This window comes from Onychostoma macrolepis, chromosome 13 (genome assembly GCF_012432095.1).
Source record: "Onychostoma macrolepis isolate SWU-2019 chromosome 13, ASM1243209v1, whole genome shotgun sequence".
Taxonomy (NCBI): Eukaryota; Metazoa; Chordata; class Actinopteri; order Cypriniformes; family Cyprinidae; genus Onychostoma; species Onychostoma macrolepis.
The window spans coordinates 13,371,107-13,392,819 of NC_081167.1; the positions used below are offsets into that span (position 1 = coordinate 13,371,107).

Genomic DNA, 21,713 nt, shown 5'->3' on the forward strand with positions numbered 1-21,713 from the left:
TAAAAGCAGTTTAGTGTCCCTTCAGTATATCACCACACGAGGGCGCTAGAATATCAATTCAATTCAAAATTGCTTTACTGGCATGACTGTAAAAAATACAATATTGCCAATAAATGAAATATATGTGGAGACATATAATAACAATTAAAAGATCAAAATAATAGAATAAAAACATTATAACAATATAATATCATTGATTCATATGAAAGCCCTATAAAAACAGTCACCACTGAACTACAGCTTATTATATATAAATTCCATAATAACTTAATAACATAATAACTTACAAAGAGGATGTAACCAGTGTTGGGAAAGTTACTCTAAAAAAGTAGTTCATTACTAGTTACTAATTACATCTTCAACAGTGTAATTAGATTAGGCCTATACTGTACAAATTACTCTCTCCAAAAACTATTTAATTACTTATTACTAATTAGCTACTTTCTAAATCCTATATCAATCTCAACAAGGTAAAGATACAAGGATAGACATGAAATGGTTCTTTTAATTCTTTCAAATAAATAATAGATAACTACATAAATTATTCTGGTCACACTTTAGATTAGAGTCCAATTATATATTAACTAACTATTAACTATGACTTTTGCCTCAATATACTCCTAATTACTCCTTATTAATACTTAGTAAAGTAGTTGTTAAGTTTAAGAATTGGGTAGGATTAAGGATTTAGAATAAGGTCTTGCAGAATAAGATATTAATATGTGTTTTTCTGAAGTAATAATAAACATTCAATATCCCAGTAATATTCATGCTAATAACCAACTAGTTTATAGTGAGAATTGGACACTAAAGTGTTACCAATATGCTTATTAACTCACTAAAGTATTTAAAATGAGAAGAGTACATAAAAAGCATGCATTTTAGGGTTAGACTTTACATTTTTATGTTAAATCCACTATTGTATTGTATATAAATGTTCTACACACAGTATTAAGTTCAATTACATAAGTAACTGTAATTAAATTACAGAAAAAATTAAGAGTAATCCCTTACTTTACTTTTTCAAGGGAAAAGTAATTAAATTACAGTAACTAATTACACCCAACACCGGATGTAACATTACATCTAAAATGTTAAATTCATTTTTTTTTATGGTAGCCATTAGAATACACACATCACTCTAACACCTATTTATAGGGTACTTAACACATGTAATTCTAAATAAATAAAAGATACGGCACCCACACATCTTTATTATATCCTGGTAAAATACTTCATAGACAGCCTGTGTAATGTATTGTAACACTAGACACATAAACATACACACTGCCATTTCTTCAGTGTTGTTTTCATCTCCAGCTGCACATAATTTCTGCATCAGTAACATGATAAAGACTATGATGAAACAGTGCAACCTAACCCGCTCTCTCTGAATCATAGTTTCTGTTATTGTGCAATAGATGATTGCTTAGGTCTGGTGACAGTGATGGTGTTGTTTGTGTGTTTAATCTGAGTTAATGTTTTCTAAATGTAATTTCAAGTAAATCCATGAAGCTAGAAAGGATGATTTTCATGAACAGAGACACTGAATATGAGTGAGAAAGTAGAAATATTACACAGTTACACAGACAGACAGAGGATTCTGCGCCTCACTAGCTCACACAAGAGAGAAGAGAGAGAGTGTTCTGCAGTCAGGACAGATGGTAGGCTCTATTGCATAATCTGTTTCTGTTATAAATCGTTTACAGAATGTGATATCACATGTTTATCCTCCTAGTCAGTGTTCCACAACCACTTCCATTGCAGGTGCTTTGGCTGATGTATTCACTATGACCTACTTAAAGTTATCCAAGAGGGAGCATCTAAAACACAGCAAAATAAACCAAAACTGTCTCATGGGCCTTGTATTTTAAATTAAGCACATTTAATACTTGTGAGACTGACAAGCCATTTCAGTTTCTTTTTATTAGGTATTATATATTACATTGCTGTTTACTGAGGCCTGGGTTTGCTGTCATTCTTCAGTGTGTTTTGCATGTGCTCATGACTTACTTTAACATCTAAACTGACATGAAATTTGCTTAATTTTCAACTGGCAAATCTTCAAATGGCAGTCCCTGTTGTAGGAGCCCATAAAGTCTGGTTTTGCTTCCCATGCCCTGAAATCAACCTCAATTATGTCCCTTTCCAGTGGGACAGCCAGGTTACATAAAATGGTACACATATGGCTAATATCAAAGTTTTTCCTTATTATGAACACAAAGGATGCCACATCTCTCTGTTTACCTTGGTTTCTATCAACAGAGCCAATCTAATTTTCCTGAGAGAGAAAGAGCAGTTCCCCCGAGTGAGATAATTTTATTTCTCTCCTGCTGTGAGTCTGCAGTGGAGAGTATGGCCTTCTGAGAATGTTGTTGACTTCTTACCCAGATGATAATAAAAATACATCTTTATTTGTCAATACCTGGCACACAGTCATTTTCTGTTGTCTTATGTAATGATCACTGCAAATGATTCCCTGCGAAAGCACAATGAAACTCACTTTAGTGTCAACAAAGTAAAGGAATGGAAATAATATTTTATAACACTGTTTGTTTGCTGCAAAAAGACGAACTTCAGCAATAAACTTTTAAATAATTTCTTTATTTATTCATATGAAGGTTTACTTTATTTTGTGAACAGATGTATAGAATTTGTCTAGAAGAGTTGATGACATTACCTCCCTGCAAACAGGAAGTCCAAAAACTACATAGTATAGTAAGTATACTATATCTTCAATACTCCAGAATTATCCGCATCTTAATTTGGATACGCCAAATTAAGCCAGTTATTCCAAATGTGACATTATTAATATGCTGTTTACGTGACAACTTCTAATTCACATATTGTTTCATACAGGAGACACAGAACATCATCATCCTCAAAAAAACAGTATCACTTCATGCTTCTAGGCCTGTTTTGAGGAAACTTAAGAGGTATTTAACTCAGATAAGTGAACAATAGACACATTCTAAAATAAATATTTTGGAGGCTGATCCAGAAATATGACACATGTTTCTCAGGAGAGTCATAAACATTCCAGTTAGCCTAATGGTTTATTGACAATAGTAGTAGTAATGTATTTGCTAGCATTTTACTTATTAAATATAAAATATAAAACTATTTAATTGTTTTTGTTAATTGAAATAAAAATGAAATAAAATACAGTATAAATATTAGACGAAAAACACTTACTAATTATAAAAAAAATAAATAAAAAAAACTAAAAAAAAAAACTTACTAATTAGAAATGTTGCCTTGGCAGCTAAATGAAATAAGGAGCTAAAATTACTACATCTAAATTTAATTTAAAAAAATAAATGAATAAATATAGGCTAAATATTAAAAAAAAAAAACATATAAAACTATATAAAATTACCATATAAAAGATTATTTATAATATTAAATTTAAAATGCAACAATAAAAGTATTTTGAAATTAAAAATATCAATTAATGCTTGCATAAATAATAATAAGTAACACTGCTACACTGCTCTTGATCAATACGAAAAAGAAGAGAGAGAGAGAGAGTGAGAGAGAGAGAGAGAGAGAGAGAGAGAGGGATCAAAACACTTTTTATTTTATCACAAATTACCTCTCATACAAAATCACAACAATAGTAATTCTCATAAAATAATCAAACATTCAAAACAACTGACCCTCAAAACCACACATAAGATGTCTCTAAAACACCAGATATCGCAAAAAACCACTTCATTATTAACAAGTTTATAATAGGCAAATTCAATTTTGATTCTTCCACCAACTAATTTTCTAAACATCATGTCCACATCAATAGTCCCAAGTTGTTTTCCTTTATTCTTTCTCGTTTTCCATATTGCTAATTTAGCTGTTCCCAACAAATAATTTAATAAACATGTCATCCTTCTCATTGAATACCTATACTTAACACCCCCAATAAATATTTTATCTGAAAACTCCTCATCAAATTTTTTAAACAAATCCTTAAGAAAATTAAAAAGATCTTGTAATCTTCCACATTTTAAAAACAAATGTTCTAAATCTTCTTGTTTTCCACAAAATCTACATTCACCACCCACTGCTGAGTTCAGGTGCGCCACATGTCTGTCTGTAGCTATTGCCCCGTGAATAAGCCTCCACTGTAGATCTGCTGTCCTCTTCTCTATGGGAGGCTTATACAGGGCTCTCCACCTGTCCCTCACGAGGAAATCTGATCCTAACAATCTTGGCCACTTTGAAGCTTTAATTTTCCTGAGAAAAATTTGATGAATGACTTTTACTGAAGAATCATAAATTGCTTTCTTTGATGTTGATTCAAAATAGTCCAGCTGAGGTGTATCAAAAGACAGAATTGAGTCCATGTTTACTTCCACACTCTCCTCCAGCATAACTGGAGACACTTTAATTTTTGGAAATTCCTTTTCTGTATCTCTTAAGTCCATTGACTGACCTTTTTTGATGTACTCTCTGTGGCCACTTGGTAAGACATTCCAAATCTCCTCTATCAGTTTTGATACAAGACGTTCAGATTTCAATCCTGTCATTTCTTTAAGGATACCAACCGGCTTCCACCCATCATCATCCAAGAGGTGTCTCATTTTTACAACCCCATTCCGCTTCAAAACTGTAGATACGCTCACTGAAGACAAAAGCCTTGTTTGGATCATTGGATTAAAGAATAATGGTTCCTCCAAAACCCAGTGTCCTGTGTCATCACTACTCCGATCCACCTTAAAAACTGTTTTCCAGGACTGTAACACTGACTTATAGAAGGGAGTGATCTCTGACAAACTCACCTTCTCCAAGTCCATTATGAACAAATGTTTATCCAAACCAAGTCCACCTGTTCTTCAAAATCAGTCTTGCAGTATGAGCCCAAGCTAAGTCTTTGTGATATAAAAGTCTTTGTGCTGTTTGTATTCTGTAAGCTGTCAACCGACTTCTCACATCCACCAGCCTTTGACCACCTTCATGGACAGGTAAATAAAGTGCTGCAGCATGGATCCAGTGTGCCCCACTCCAAAAAAAATTCACGATTGTCCGTTGTATTTTACAAACCAACTCAACTGGAGGCTCCATAACAGTCATTTTATGCCACAGTGTCGAGGCTGCCAAGTTGTTAGTGACCAAGACTCGCCCTCTATACGACAATTGTGGTAATAGCCAGTTCCATTTAGACAATCGAGCTGACACCTTCTCCAGCAATCCCTCCCAGTTCCTTATCTGAAAATGTTCATTCCCTAAAAAAACACCTAATACTTTTAACCCTTCTCTGCCCCATTGTAAACCACATGGTAATTTTGGAGGTCCTACATCTTCCCACTTACCAATAATATATCCCTCACTTTTTCCCCAATTCACTCTGGCTGAGGATGCCTTTTCATATTTTCCAATAATTCCCATTAAAACTTTCACATCATCTTGACTCTTTATAAACACAGTAACATCATCAGCATACGCTGACAAGGATACTTTAAATGTACTCTTTAAATCTGGAAGTAAAATTCCAGTTAGATCCTTCCTTAATCTGCACAAAAAGGTTCCATTACCAGACTATATAACTGTCCAGAAAGAGGACATCCTTGTCTGATACCCTGGACATCATTATAGGTGCACTCAAACCACCTCCAGCTTTGACCATAACAAATGCATTAGAATACAACAATTTTATACATGATATAAAATTCTCACCAAACCCAAATTGTTTTAATACACTGAAAAGATACTTATGATCAACTTGATCAAAAGCTTTTTCTTGATCAAGCGAAAGAACCCCTAAATTAAAATTATTACTTCGATTAAAATCAATCATATCACGCAATAAAAATAAATTATCCATAATTGATCTACCTGGTATACAATAGGACTGGTCTCTATGAACTATTACATGTAAATATTTTTTAAGTCTATTTGCTAACACCTTAGAAATTATTTTATAATCTGAACATAACAACGACACTGGTCTCCAATTTTTTAATAATCCCAAGTCTCCTTTTTTAGGAATTAAGGATAGAACTGCCCTACAACAACTTGTGGGTAATGTCTTTCTTTGATACAATCCATCAGTAGATCATTAAAATCCTGTCCAATTAATTCCCAAAAAGCCTGATAGAACTCCACAGGTATACCATCCACTCCAGGGGATCTTCCAGGAGATAATTGTCTCATTGCATCTGTGAGCTCTTGCAAAGTTATTTGTTCATCCAGTGATTTTTTTTGTTCATCTCTCAACTGAGGCAGATCACAAAGCAATTCAGCAATACTTCCAGAGTCACAATTCTGAGTACTATATAATTCAGAGTAAAAATCCACTGTCATTTTCCTCATTTCCATAGGGTCAGAAGTTACAGTTCCATTCGGACATTTTATATGACACAACTGTTTTTGTTGAAAACTTCTCTTTTCCAAATTAAAAAAGAAAGCACTAGGAGCATCCATATCTTTGACTGAACAAAATCTTGATCTTATAAGTGCTCCTTTTACCTTTTCTTGTAAAAAATATCCTAGTTCTTCTTTTTTCTTATTTAACTTTTCATTATTCACAGTCCCATTATTATTCAAAATGTCTTTTTCCAAAAATGCAATGTCTCTTTGTAAACTTTTAACTGTTGTTTTCATCAATGCAGTAGAATATGAAGTATAGTTTTGACAAAAAATCCTAATATTTGCTTTACCGACATCCCACCATTGACCAAGATTTTCAAAAGTGTCTTTCTGGAGTTTCCACTTATCCCAAAAAAATGTAAATTTTTCACAAAAACTAATGTCTTGTAACAATTTAACATTAAAATGCCAAAAATACAAAGGTTTAACCACTTTTTTAAAATTAAAATCAAAAGTAATCATATGGTGATCTGAAAACCCATTAGGCAAGATAGAAACATTCATAACCTTATTATTCCAAATCTTCCCCAAATAAAAACGGTCTAACCTTGCACCACTAACTTGATTATCTGATACCTTTAACCATGTATATTGTCTAACTCCAATGTTTCTATTTCTCCACAAATCTATTAAGTCAAACTCATTTATAATTTTTAACAACTGCATGCTTGATTGATTATGAGGCTCCTCTCCATTCCTATCAACAATAAAATTGGTTGTGCAATTCCAATCACCCCCAATTACCATGCAAACATTATCATCATCAAACTTCTGAATGACTGATCTCAATTCCATAAAAAAAACCACACGCTCATGTCCATTATTAGGAGCATATACATTGATTAAAACAAAATTATTCCTTCACACTCTACTTTAGTTAAAAGTGCTCTTCCTTTTACAATTTCCTCCACTGTTAAAATGTTAACATTCAAATTTTTGGAAAAAAGAATAGCTACCCCAGCACTTATATTTGTACCATGGCTAAGAGCATACTTCCCTTCCCACCACATTCCCCACTGAATCTTATTATCATCACTTGTATGTGTTTCTTGCAAAAAAACTATATCAAATTGTTTAACAAACTCTGCAATCATGGCTAATTTATTCCTATCTCTACCCCCATTTATATTTAAGGAACCTAGTTTTAAGATGTCCATAAAAAGATAGAAAAGAGAAAGATTGATAGAAACGAATACAAAAATAAAATATCAGATTAACCCTGTGCATTTGAACATTTTATTTTTGCAAAGCTCTTTCTCTTTCCGCAATTTGGCTAAAATCTTCCTCAATCTGAACCTCTTCTTCTTACATAAGGCTTCGTAGCTAACAACTTTCTGCATTGACACCACTGACCATATGAATTTGTCTATATCCGGAAAAAAATCCTTCACCTCAACAGTTTTTCCAAACGTCAAGTCCAAAAATCGTTAATCTCTTGCACTGAGTATGTATCATCTATATTCTGTGACCCAAACTCAGACATGTCAGATACCTCAGACAATGTATCATCATCCTTCATTCCATATCCTCACTCTTTCCAACATCATCTGATCTTTCAGTAGTTTCCTACTAACCACTTCACAAGGAGCACCTTCACCCAATTTCTCTGCCACCATGACTGCACTACATTCCAAAACCTCATGTTCCTCTACCACATTCACCGTTGTATCTTCTTTGTTTTGATTTCTGTCTATGCTTTCACGTAATTCATCGTTCTGAGCAAGACTCTCCTCTTCAGGCTGAGACTGCATTATTATTTTATTTACCTTAGCTACAGAAACACCACTAGGCCCTGCGGCCTCCTCATTAGCCTGGGCTCTATGCGGGCATGCCAACTTTTGTGGCCAATATCTCCGCACTCAAAACACTTCAAGCTACCTGTATTAACATAGAGCATATATGGTTTCCCTTCGTGTACTACTCTGAAAGACACATCTAATTCCGGCACATTCAAAAACATAAATACCTGTCTCCTAAAAGACATCACATGTTTCAATGCTTCATTTTTACATCCCAATGGGAGAGTTTTAATCGCACTAGCACATTTACCATACTGGGCTAATGCGCGTTCAATATCCTCATTTCCAATAAATGGTGGAACATTTGATATATAAACTTTTGTCGTAGGTGTAACAAGCGGTGAAACAACAACAAAATCGCCACTTACCACAATCCCGTTGCTTACCAAGCGGTTTACTAACTTATCCTCCTTAACAAAAATCACTACCGCTTTATTCATCCTGGACGCCGAAGAGATGTTGTCATAACCAACCTCTTCTCCGACCGCCAGTAGTACATCCTCCACCGATACACCCTGAGCAGGTACGCACCGGACTCCATGACGCCGCGAAACAGGTGGTTCTCCCCCCGTCAGAGGTGACGCCATTCCGACGCTACCGCGAACACCACCAACACGTGGCTTTCAAATCTAAATGCAGCTTTACAAAAATGTTATGTATCAAATTCCCCTTTTAAATCAAAAATAGAAAAAAGAAAAGGAAACTTTCAAACACCTCTCCGTGAGCACCCTCACCCACACCCAAACACTCCCCGCATGCAGAGAGAGAGAGAGAGAGAGAGAGAGAGAGAGAGAGAGAGAGAGAAAACAACGTTTATGTTGAGCAGGGGCGGATCTAGAAAATAATGTTTAGGGTGGCATTTATACATTATAGGGTCTATAAGGGGTGGCAACACCAAAGCAAGCCCCCATGCATATTTTTGGGGGATTTATTGTCTGACATGCACAGTTGTGTTCACAAATATTCCATTACCATTAAGTAATCATCTATACTGTTTAAAATGAAAAATAAATAACAACATTTCAATATCCATCATGGCACCAAGTCAATACACATATAAAAAACTTCAACAGGTTGTAAATGTTTCTGAGCTTGTATCACTAAAGAAGACATGCGGTTCTATTAATATTACATAGGCTACTTAGATGGTATATAAATCACGTTTTAGAGCAAGTTTAAGAGTAACACTTTTGAAAGAAACATTAGAAAGAAATACAATAATATCAAAGCATTGAAACTGGATCAATTTTGAAAACAATGTTTGATTTTCTGTTATTACCAGAGGTGGGAATGTCTGTAATCACCCAGAACACACTATCAGTAGTCTAGTAACACCCCAGCAACTGCATAGCAAGAGCCTAGCAACCACCCAGAATATCCTAGCAACCAACTAGCAACACTATAGCAAACATCTAGAACATCTAACTGACCAAACTATTTGTTTCTTAAACACAAAACCAGTCTTAAGTCGCTGGGGTATATTTGTAGCAATAGCCAAAAATACATTCTATGGGTCAAAATTATCCATTTTTCTTTTATGCCAAAAATCATTAGTATATTAAGTAAAGATCATGTTCCATGAATATATTTTGTAAATTTCCTACCGTAAATATATTAAAACTTAATTTTTGATTAGTAATATGCATTGCTAAGAACTTCATCTGGACAACTTTAAAGGCGATTTTCTCAGTATTTAGATTTTTTTTTTTTGCACCCTCAGATTCCAGATTTTCAAATAGTTGTATCCTATTCCAAATATTGTCCTATCAACAAACCATACATCAATGGAAAGCTTATTTATGAATGAATGAATGAATGAATGATGAATGAGGCATTTATATAGCGCTTTTAATGTGTATTGCAATACACCCAAAGCGCTTTACAATCATGTGGGGGGGTCTCTCCTCAACCACCACCAGTGTGCAGCATCCACTTGGATGATGCGACGGCAGCCACAGGACAACGGCGCCAGTGCACTCACCACACACCAGCTACAGGTGGAGAGGAGTGAGAGTCATAGAGCCAATCAAGTGGATGGGGATTATTGGGAAGCCATGATAGACAGGGGCCAGTGGAGGGAATTTGGCCAGGACACCGGGGTTACACCCCTACTCTTTACAATGAGTGTCATAGGATTTTTAATGACCACAGAGAGTCAGGACCTCGGTTTAACGTCTCATCCGAAAGACGGTGCTTTTTTACAGTATAGTGTCCCCGTCACTATACTGGGGCATTAGGACCCACACAGACTGCAGGGTGAGCACCCCCTGCTGGTCTCACTAACACCTCTTCCAACAGCAACAGCACTAACAGTCTCCCATCCAGGTACTGACCAGGCTCAGCCCTGCTTAGCTTCCATGGGCAACCGGTCTTGGGCTGCAGGGTGATATGGCTGTGGCATATTTATTATGTGGCATTATTTATTCAGCTTTCAGATGATGTATAAATCTCAATTTCGAAAAATTGACTGGTTTTGTGGTCCAGGGTCACATTTGTCTTTCAAACTTTTCAATCTAGTTATTACAGGTATTATTAAATGCTTACACACAATTCAAATACACAGATGACTTTTCTGCCCAGTGAACACTCATGAGATCAATAACACAACAAAAAACTCTTATTAGGATTCAGGAATTATTTTTGCAGCTCAATGTCTATACAACTTAAATTAAATTACAGATAATAATAATAATTCAGCAATGAACTTTTGGGAACATATCATTTTCATTTTACTACTGTAAAGTAATCTTGCAGTAGATGAAAAACACTAGAAAAGTTCAAATACCAAAGAATTGTTTATATGCACCACAATACATACAGTACAGTAAAAAAAAATACTGTAATTAAAAAAATTTAATCAGCATCCTCTGCACATTTGATCAAATTTCATTACAGTATAGCAGGCATCCTCAAATCTGGCCCACTCCTGCAGAGTTTAGCTCTAACCCTAATCAAACACACCTGAGCATGCTAATCAGAGTCTTCAAGATCATTAGAAAATTACAGGTAGGTGAGTTTGATCAGGGTTGGAGCTAAACTCTGCAGCAGATTGGCCCTCCAGGGAAAGATTTGAGGAACCCTGCTGTATAGGCTACAGTACTATAGCAGTTTCCTGGTCTCCTGACACAAGACTAGCTATATCTCATTTCTCAGTTCTGCAAACAAGCATTACACATAAAAGATGGTTACAAATAAAATTTGACAGTCACACGTTTGAAGGTGTACAACATGTGCTACAGTTTACTGTACATATAGAAGAGTGAAATGTCCATCTAATGTACTGGTACTGTAATTTTACTGAATGTATAAGTATAAAACCCATGTATCTTATTCGTTCAGCTCTCTCCTCTCTCCGTTGTTAGGATGCAGAGATTCTGATTGGTGTCATCAGTTTTGCTACCTAATGTTTAAGTTACTCATTGTTAAACGTTTTGAGAAATGTGTCTGTGTTTTGAGAACTGAATTAATGGTTTGGGGAAATAGGCCAACTAAAATCAATTATATTATGGTAACAATCGAGAAAACTGCAATACAAGACTCTTACCTAACTCTGCTATTAGTTTTCGTGATAGGTATCTTCTTATTGATTTCATGTTATTGTTTTGTCTGCTATGGCAGAAAAGAGAATTGGATCACCAAACAATTACGGGATGAATCTCAGACATATCCGGATGGGATTAGAGTTCTCATAGGACTTCTAAATAAACCGAGAAGCATTATCTGATTCACGAACAAATGTAAAAACAATTCGTTAGTGGATGGGCTGCTGTTTGTGCTTTTGACTCAAAAAGAACCGGTTCAAAAGAGTCATTAATGAAGCCGACTACACTGGGCGCGCTGCGTGCGCGTGCAACCATCGTGCACAGTTTAGTGAAAGACGTGTTTTTTTTTTGTTTGTTTTTTGCCATTATCTTCCGTTACGCTGTCATCGCCGCGGCTGAAAAGTAGCACATGAAACACTGCTTACATTTATATTTTATTCTGTGATAATTCTGAGGTGGCACAGCTTTTTCTACCCCGGTAGATCCGCCCCTGATTGTTGAGATCATGAGAAAATATTGACAAAATCTTTTTGTATTCCGTAGAATAAATAATGCATACAGGTTTGAAACAACATGGGGTGAGTAAATTATAACATAATTTTCTTTCTTTCTTTTTTTGTGGAATATCCCTTTAAGTTGTGACCTTAACAAAACAAGCCAAAAACTGCACGGTCTCTTAAAGTTTCCGTACCTCTCCCCAAAAATATCTGTATTGCACGAAACCACAACTTTCATGATGACCCGCTTGACGCGATGTTCTGCACAAATCAATAGGGCGCTATCGCTTTAAATGTACGACGACTAGTTTCCTATCCTACTATGATAAAGGATCGGCTCTTGAATATGAATTGCGTCACGTGACCGACAGGACGCTCTCGGAAGGTTACCAAGCAACGTCTGCGTAAGCTACTTAATATTCATAAGCCAAACCTTTTCCGTAGTGAGATTCGTCATTGGCTCTGAGCTCAGCAGGAGCAGCAGCGGGGAACTGCACATTGTTTTGGATGAGAGTTGCGCTGTCATTCTCCTCCGAGTGCATCTCTGAGAGAAACAAAGGCGAAACGGCTTATTGTTTGAGAAGCCATGCTGAAATCATGCTGTTATTTTTGCGACTATGGAGGCACAGTTTAACATAACTGCACATCTGTATCTCAGATGTCGCTATTTTTGGAATGACACGGTTTTGGACGACAAGGCTTTCTTTGGAATAACGCGCTAAAGTAAATGCTTTACCTCGAGAACTGACTGGAGAAAGTTACGTTACATACTGGATATAATAAATTCATGCATTGTGACAATGACAACAAAACTAGGCTAGAAATTGTAACAAAACTGCGAGGAGTGTAGAATTCACAGTTTAAAAGCTAAAGTCTAATGAAGACTGTAACCTCACCTTATGCTTAGATCAGAGGAGAACAGGAGGATGGATTTTGGCAGAAGAACGTCTCCACGCTTCTCCACGAGGTGTTTCCCGTGTAGGACTCAGGAGCTCAGGACGTACCTGTTCACGTTTACGGTGTTTTACCTGTTAGTGTGCAGTGAAGGATCCTATTCTAAAACCTGTGACAAAAACTGCATCTTTGGAAGATGTATCAATGGAACTTGCGTCTGTGAACGGGGATGGGCTGGGGATCAGTGTCAACACTGCCAAGGGAGATTCAAGTAAGTAACGCTTTCCCCTCCGTGTAACAGGTTCATTGTTTGCAAACATCGTTTAGGCTAAATGTGGCCTTAGCAGCAAGAGTGTGGCGTTGGAAGAGCAATCCTTCTTGGTTAAAATGTTTGCTTTACTGTTATTAAGCGCTTAAAAGCTCGAAATAAAGGGTTTTAGGTTTCTTTTCTAGTCTGCAACTTAGTGCACCTTCAGTAGCGTATGTATCTTGTAGCCCACATAGATTTTAATTTGGTACACATGCATTACAAATATTACTTATTACATGCTTATTACACAATGTCATTATAGCCAGATACTGATTCTTGAAAGGTCACAACAGTTGCTGTATAGTTAAGTCAGAAGACAATATGCAGATCTTTTCAACATGTTATAACTAGCAAAAATGACATATTTGTAGCTAGCAAACCATCAAATACAATATAACTGATGGTATGTATATTGAGATATTTCTTTCACGATGAACATGTCATTGGATTCTCATCAGGTCTAAGAAGTTTCCTTCTGGTGTGCATTCAGAAATTTGTTTGGGAAAACTCTTTTGACTTACCCATATTGTAGATAAATAAATGAAAAGATCTCTTTAATATCTCATTTGTTTTGACACCAATGAGATCATATGGCGAGCAAATGAAGACTCCTGCAAAACTGACCAGAGTAATCTCATATCTCCAGTTTGCAGAAGAGATCTCAGTAATGTCATGAACTACTCAGATTTTACAAACAGGCAATATCGGGAATACATAACTTTTTCTTATCAAACTGTCTCAGCACAGGATTTTGCACACAGTCACTTTATGGCTTTATACTCTTACCGTTTGTCCACAGTTGTCTCAGCTGTGTTTATTTTAATTTTAGAAGAAAGATCTGAAACAAAGATGATATTTAAATGAAATATAATTGAGAACTCAATAAAATCTCCTGAGGTATGAATGAGCACCTCTGAGTATTCTTATTCCCAGCGGCTGAAACTAAAGGTTTAGAATACATAAATGCACATTTAGTGGTTAAGTAGTTGAATTCAGAGGTATAATTACGTTCATGCTTGAAAATGGTTTCCTCCTTGAGTTCAAATACATTGTGCTCTAGTAAGGGAAATGTGTTTAGAGTGTTTGAACTGGCCTTGTGCTCTCTCTCTGAAGAATCAGCCATGCTGATTATATTCATTCATGTGTAAGTGGCATGTTATCTTCTGCAATCATAACTTCTGGTTCCAGACGAAGTGTGAAAGTAGGTTCAGACGGAGTCTATATCTCCTAATATGTGTAGTTTTCAGCAGCACTTTCATCAAAATTTGGTTACTCTAATGCTGTATATCTAAAAATAGTCCCTAGAACATTATGGGCAGTGTCACTCAGAGTGCCTTCTGGGAAGGTGAGGAGCTTATAAAAGAGCTTAACAGAAGAATCTGACCTTGTATTTCCCTTATCTTTGACAATCTCCACAGATGTCTGTTTCATTTCAAAATGCCATGTAATCTGTCAGAGAAGTGCTTTTCAGTAAGAGATTTAAGAGAAAGTTCACCAAAAAATGAAATTTCTGTCATTTATGTGCGCTCTCATACCATTCCAAAGCCATATGAATTTTTATTTCACTGTGGAACACAAAAGGAGAAATCCTGAAGCATACTAAAAAGAATTGTATCCTTTTTAATGCAGTTACAAAGAGTGGGGATGCTTTCAAGCTTTATAAAAGTTTTTCCAAATTCCTTAATAACATCCTGTGAGAAAAAGTCCAAAATTTAACTACTTCACCATGTCAGTGCATATCATTGTTCGTGGTTATAGACCTTGAATATATGTTTTTTATGAAAAGTGCAATTTGAAAATTAACTGACTTTTCTGCATGGAGATTTCATGGCTTCATGCTTGACTTTAATGGATTTAGAAACAGGTTATGTATGTCTCTCTGGAATAGAAGGAAAAATGAACGAGCTGCTCTCCATTTATAATTTATTTACTCCATCCTGGAACATACTTGGTTGTCCTGAGGGAGTCAAAAATAGCTTCATTCGGATACTTCAGAAAGATTCTCTTGTTGATGGTCTTTACTGTGGGCACAGTAAGCCAGGGGACATCATGCAATGCCTTACTTTAGGCCTCATTTGAAAAGAAAATATGTTAAATGAGTCCTTGGACCTTCAGGGGTCATAGTGGATAGTAGAATTTTGCAAACCAAATGCATTTCCTCTCATTTTGGCTACTAATATTATTATTATGAAGGTAAATTTGTGTCAGTATCATTGTGAGCAGAACAATAACCTAAATGCCCAATTATCCTTATGATTTCTTTGCTTGCTAAACACATGTTGTTGCAGTAACACTTGAGGTCTGTCAGTTATCATTAGAGTTCTGGTAAAGTGTAATTACTTTTTTTTCATATATACATGAGGAGTCATCGTTTGTTGTTATGTTGTGTCTCTTTCCACAAGTCATTATTGTAATTCACAGCCCTGTGAAGTAACCTCAGATGTATTTTTGAGGGTTTGTGAATGTATGGATGGATAGTATACATGCCATTTTATGAGAGGATGACTACACAAGTCAGACCACTGTAATGTCACTCACAGACCTTTCATGTGAAACTGTCTTTTAGTGTCAGTGCCCTTCTGCTGATCTCTCAGAGTGTTGTTTATATGACCATCTGTCCATTACAGGATAAACTAATCCATCTGAAATGGAAAAAAAAAAAAAGCCTGGAAAGGACATTCTCCAGCCTCACCTCAAACTTTCTCATATGCACAATTTGACTGGGATACCTTTTGTATGCTTATGTGTGGTCAGCTTTATTTTACATTACGTTATTGCATTCATGTTTTCTTTTCAAATCAGCAAGTTTGTGTACATGTCATTATATCGATCAAGTAACAGAAAATATCACATTGAATTAAACGCGAAAGGTGTGGCATATTACATATTGCCTTGAATTTAGTTTTTTGATTTGCAGGTTGACTGAAGACCTGTCTTTTTGCTGTCTGTCTTTATATGTCAAGTCACTGCTGATTCTTTGATATCGTTTCTCTCAGTCTGTCTCACATAGGCAGTTTTTTATTTTTATTTTAGCAGGTGCCTGTGGTCTCTGTCTGTAACCTCTGCTCTGTTTTTCTTTAATCAGGTATGGTGCACACTTGTGCTCTTGTGCATTCGAGTGTATTTAGAATCAGGTTTGTGGAATTGTGTGTTTGTAACCACATTATATATAAAAAGCACCATTTGGTTGTGCATTCAGAATTGAATCGTGAATATCAGTTTAATTCCTGAATTCGAATTGAGGTAGCAAACAGAATCCATAATTGCAATATTTAAAATCAACAGTGAATAAACAGAAAAATAAATTGACTGTTTAATATTTTCAAATGAAAATGTAGTCTATCAACTCAAATAATTATTGTATTGTCAGAAAAGTAACAAGCAAAACAGCAAATAAGTTCCATTAGAGTCTATTTCATTGTTATCAGAATTATTCTTGTTTTTGTCATGGTATAGAATATAGGTTATGAAACACCTGCTGAAAGTGCTATTTTTAGTCTTGTATTAGTGAATAGTGTGTCTGCAGCCTATCTGACAGCAAACGACATGAACACAATTCTTCAAGCGCCCACAAAATGCTGCCATTTATTGGTGAATCCAATATTACAAAACTGATATCTGATTAGATAAAACTGCTTAAATGTCAGAAACAAATATCTATCAAATAATTAGCAGTTGATCTCTAGTTATTACAGTAGAACTTCTCAAACCTGTCATAAGATTATTTTGCTTCCAGAATTTTCTTTAAGATTTTGTAAGGTTTATGTGTGTGTTGTACTACACTACGAGGTAACAGGATTTCTGTCCCCGAGACATGCTGTTTCAACAGTCCAGCAATCAATAATCATTTCAACTGGTCAAGTAACCTCAATTTGACAAGGAATTGCTACATTTTTACCAGTTAATTGGGCTAGACAGTAATGATTAATGTCAGTGCTGATTTAAACAAGGGTTGATTTCAGTCAATAAAATGAATCTTTTGTGTTCAGTATAACTCAGGCTTTAGCTACAGCATCTGTGGCATGTTGTTGATTACCACAGAAAGTCATTTTAAGCTTTTCCCTTAATTTAAAAAAGCAACGAAACATTTCAGTAGGCTACTGCAGCTGAAACCAGACACACAACAGAATTTGGTGCCTTTTTGTAAACTGAGACCATTGATTTTCTAGGTAGAAAACCACATGGCTACTTCTGTTGCATCTAGGGATGTCAAGGTTAATATTTTAAAACGCGTTAATATTTTTTTTAACGCAAATTAATCGTTTGGTAAGGTTTGACCCCAACTTCTTCCCGTCATCGCAGCGCGGAAGGTTATCTATCAGTGACTGCGTTTACATGCGCACGAATATTGCGATTATTTCCAATAATCAGAGTAAGGACTTAATCGCATTTTGATGTTTACATGTCAAGAGCAAAGCTCTTACTCCCGTTTACATGCAATTTCCATTATTCTTATTATTCGCTAAGAATTGTGGTTAATTTTTTCACTGCCATTATTCACATACCCCACTGGACAGCACAAATGATGGACTCAGAAAGAGCAGTGTTACTGGTCGCTGTTTTAATCTATTTACGTCTAATGCATAATGATTTTGTATCGCTGTATTCCACGCTTTTTCGGCGCCATAGAAATATGATGGAATTTGTTTGTTTGTTTGTGCTGTCCAGTGGGGTATGTGAATAATGGCAGTGAAAAAATTAACCACAATTCTTAGCGAATAATAAGAATAATGGAAATTGCATGTAAACGGGAGTAAGAGCTTTGCTCTTGACATGTAAACATCAAAATGCGATTAAGTCCTTACTCTGATTATTGGAAATAATCGCAATATTCGTGCGCATGTAAACGCAGTCATTGTGTGATGAGAGTACAGGCAGCGAACCAGTGTTGCCAGGGTAACGGCACAAGTGGGCTATTTTGAAAATATAGTCGCGGGAAAAATTACAGAGCTGCTGTTTTTTAGTAGCCCCAGAGTGCACCCTGGACGATGGGGCGGGGCGACACGCCCACCTTCAATTTCATTGGTTTATAATACAGCAGAGCTTATTGGTGTAGACGTTTGCGCATGAGCATTCTTTTATATACGTTTTTATGCAGCTCTGAGTGATTTAATATTCGATAGTTATGCAGGTCTATATGGGTACAATGATCGAGTGTTAATAACTGAATCTAAATTCATCCCGTACACAGATTAAAACATACACACACACAATGAGGGTGTGGATACATAAATAATTGGATATTTAATATCTGATGTCACGGACACTTATTTACTATAAGATAGGAAATTTTAAAAACTGTAAGAGAATCAATATAGGCTCAAATATTTTATTAAGATATAAACAAGGAAACATTGAGGTTGCCATGAAATTTAGTGCTGCTGATCCTCAAGGAAATATGAATGCAGCGCTATTCAGCCTGAAGAACCCGGAGGTGCCGTCGTCAAGAGTTTATTTGTAAAAGACTTCATCTGACTAAAATTACAATGGTTACTAAACAGATAATAATTAAGATAGGCCTATGGCTGTATCCGAAATCGCCCCCTACACCCTCATTCACTATTCCCTACATTAGTCCACTCATACAGTTCACTTGAAGGAGTGAATGAAAACGAGTGAGTGAATTCGGACCCATGATTCGGACACTCAGTGCACCGGAAGAACTGCCGCTTTTGCATATTTGCTTGCTGTTTAATAATCATTTGAAACGGGCAGCTCCAGTAGTAAGATTTATCTTGAACTCTTTTACGGAAATTATGTATAAACCCTAATTGTCAATTTACAATTAATTTGTACCTGTGTTGTATTACGCTGTAGTACGCCGTGGAGGAGTGCTTCTAATTTAAAGGAATGGATGATTCAGCTGCGGGCGCCATCTTCTGGCGAGACGCGGGAATTCATTCGGCGCGGGACTCTCACAGTGCATTATGGGGATTCTCTAGCCGTTGAGTGCATAGACATAATATACGTAGACGCCTCATAGACCATTATGGCGTATTTTAAGTTGTTTCCACTATTATTTTAAGTTCTTTTCACGTGTGTGTGTGTTTGAGTGTGTGCGTGAGAGAGAGAGAGAGAAATAAATTCAAATGAACAATCAAACTTGTTTCTTTTTTAAAATATAAAATTCATTAATTTATACATTTATCAATATGCCATAGCCTACCATATGTCTTTGTTAAAGAGCATAATACAAAGTCTTTTAGCATGAAAGCACGTATTTTTCAATGTGTGACAGCGTCCTGTATCATAACTAAATCTCTGCCGCTTGTAACAAACCAAATCATGTGAAAATCCGCATTGGAGACCCATCCAAGATGGCGGCTGCGCTGTAAAATACGCCCACAATGTTTCCTCATAAAGGTAAGAGTAAAACTGTAAACTGTAAAGGGTCTACTTTTATTTGTGTGCATTCACAATATCAACAAAACCTTGTGCTTTTATTAAAATAAATAGGAAAACAGAGGATGCGCTTGCCGTCTCGTCTTGAATAGGAGCGCTTCACCAGGGACGATTCTAGGAGATTTCATTTTAGGGGGGCTCAGCCCCCAATGAGGGTATAATAATAAAAAATAAATATTTACATTTGTACAAAAATTGTAGAACCGTTCTACATAAATTCAATAAAAATTCATTAAAAATTAATACAAAACACACACACAATGTTTCAATCTCTGTCAATCACTCTGATATGCGATTAAAATGAGTGCACTGACTGAGTGCTGTCGGTCACTGTCTTTAATCATTTCTATGCTTAACTGTATGGTAGTTAATGCCACATGCACTGTTATATTATGTTCTATATTGAAAGCTAAATTTTCAAATGAAAATAGCAATAACGTGATCGTTTTATAAAGTATGCGTTCATGTGTTAAGGGCTTTGCTGAAGGAAACAGCTGTGGTGTGATGAGTGGTGAATGCAGCGAAAACTTTACAGTAGATTGGAAACCGATTGCTCTCCCATGACTTTTTGTAAACTGTATTTATGACAAAGAACTGCATAGATGTAGATATTATAACAATCTATCGATAAACACACACCTTGTCCTCTCCTCTGCGCCACCGCAGTCTGTGGATTGAAGAACGCGCAGAAAGATGGGGAGGAGCCGAAGTCTGCTGCCGCTTTCATTTGAAATTTAAAGGGGAAGAATCGCAAGATTTTTAGGGGGGCTGAGCAGAAATTTAGGGGTGCTAAAGCCCCCCTAAAAATGGCCTAGCGACGCCCATGCGCTTCACAATGATGAACCGAAACTCAACGAATTGAGTCACAAATATGATAAATATATCTATAGAAAGCTTTAAATTACTACTTTAAAACGAAATAATTCAAATCGAGAAGAAAAACTCTTTCATTATGTTATCCGTAAATATGCATTTCTCTCTAAAGGCACGTCCAATGAGGAGATGGCAAGTCATTTTTCATCAGTCTAAAATATAAAAATAAGGAAAAGCCTAAAACAGGCCCGATTATATATTTTTTTTCTGATTTTTACGTTGCTCTGCTCTTAATTCCTTAACATTTAAAGGATTTTCTGCAACGTAATTTCGTCTGCAATCAGCAAAATGCTTTAAAAACAGCTTTAAAAATTACTTTATTGCATTCCAGATGATTTTAAAGAACTTTTCACTATAAATTTTACAGGTAGCTTGAATGCAAAACATTGTCATGACTTTCGTTGTATTAATACAATTCCCATTTGTAAAATAGGCTACAAATTAATTGTGGTGGTCTAACCTGACCTGTTTATAAGCAGAAATGGACTTTGGCATGCAAAAGGCTGATACGTTCATTATTAATGGCATGGCTGGTTCAGTCGACAGAAATACGGCTATAATTTACTGCTGAAATGTTTGCGGGGCAAATCACAGGTCAGTCTGAGCGCTCATGGTACGCACAGTGCGTCCAGCCGTACACCTGCAGGCGCCACTGACCACAAATGACACAAGCATGAAATGATGGTTCTCAGTTCCGAATTGGGTTCCTGCAATGTGCTCCCCGAGTAAGAACACATCCTCTGAAAGTTGAAGAACAGAAAAAAAAAACAGCAAGAGATAGTGCGAGAGAGTACCATTTCCTGCTGTAATAATGTTACACGTAAGTAACGTTAGTTACGATGACATAATATTATAAATGGTAAAATAACCAAAATTATTGTTCAATCTTACTTGTGAAAGGTAATCCCACGCGATCTGGTATCTGCGCGGGTTGTTGCAACAGTAAACTGCACAAAATACGGGCATAAATTGCTCGCTCTCCATTGACTCCTCATTGAGTGAGGAGACCCAACCAATATGGCGGCGACAC

General features: G+C 36.1%; 1 protein-coding gene across 4 annotated transcripts in view; it reads left to right on the forward strand.

Annotated features, from left to right (window-relative positions):
• The first annotated feature begins 12,665 nt into the window (after positions 1-12,665).
• Positions 12,666-21,713, forward strand: part of atrnl1a (attractin-like 1a) — a 302,814-nt gene continuing 293,766 nt past the window's right edge. For 2 of the 4 annotated variants that reach the window (XR_009273863.1, XM_058795280.1), the window contains exon 1: positions 12,666-13,369. Coding sequence is in view for 2 of the 4 variants with exons in the window: in XM_058795280.1 (XP_058651263.1) it covers positions 13,104-13,369 (266 nt within the window). In the remaining 2 variants the exon portion in view is untranslated. The remainder of the gene's footprint in view (positions 13,370-21,713) is intronic. The other 2 variants (XR_009273862.1, XM_058795276.1) reach the window with 2 other exon arrangements.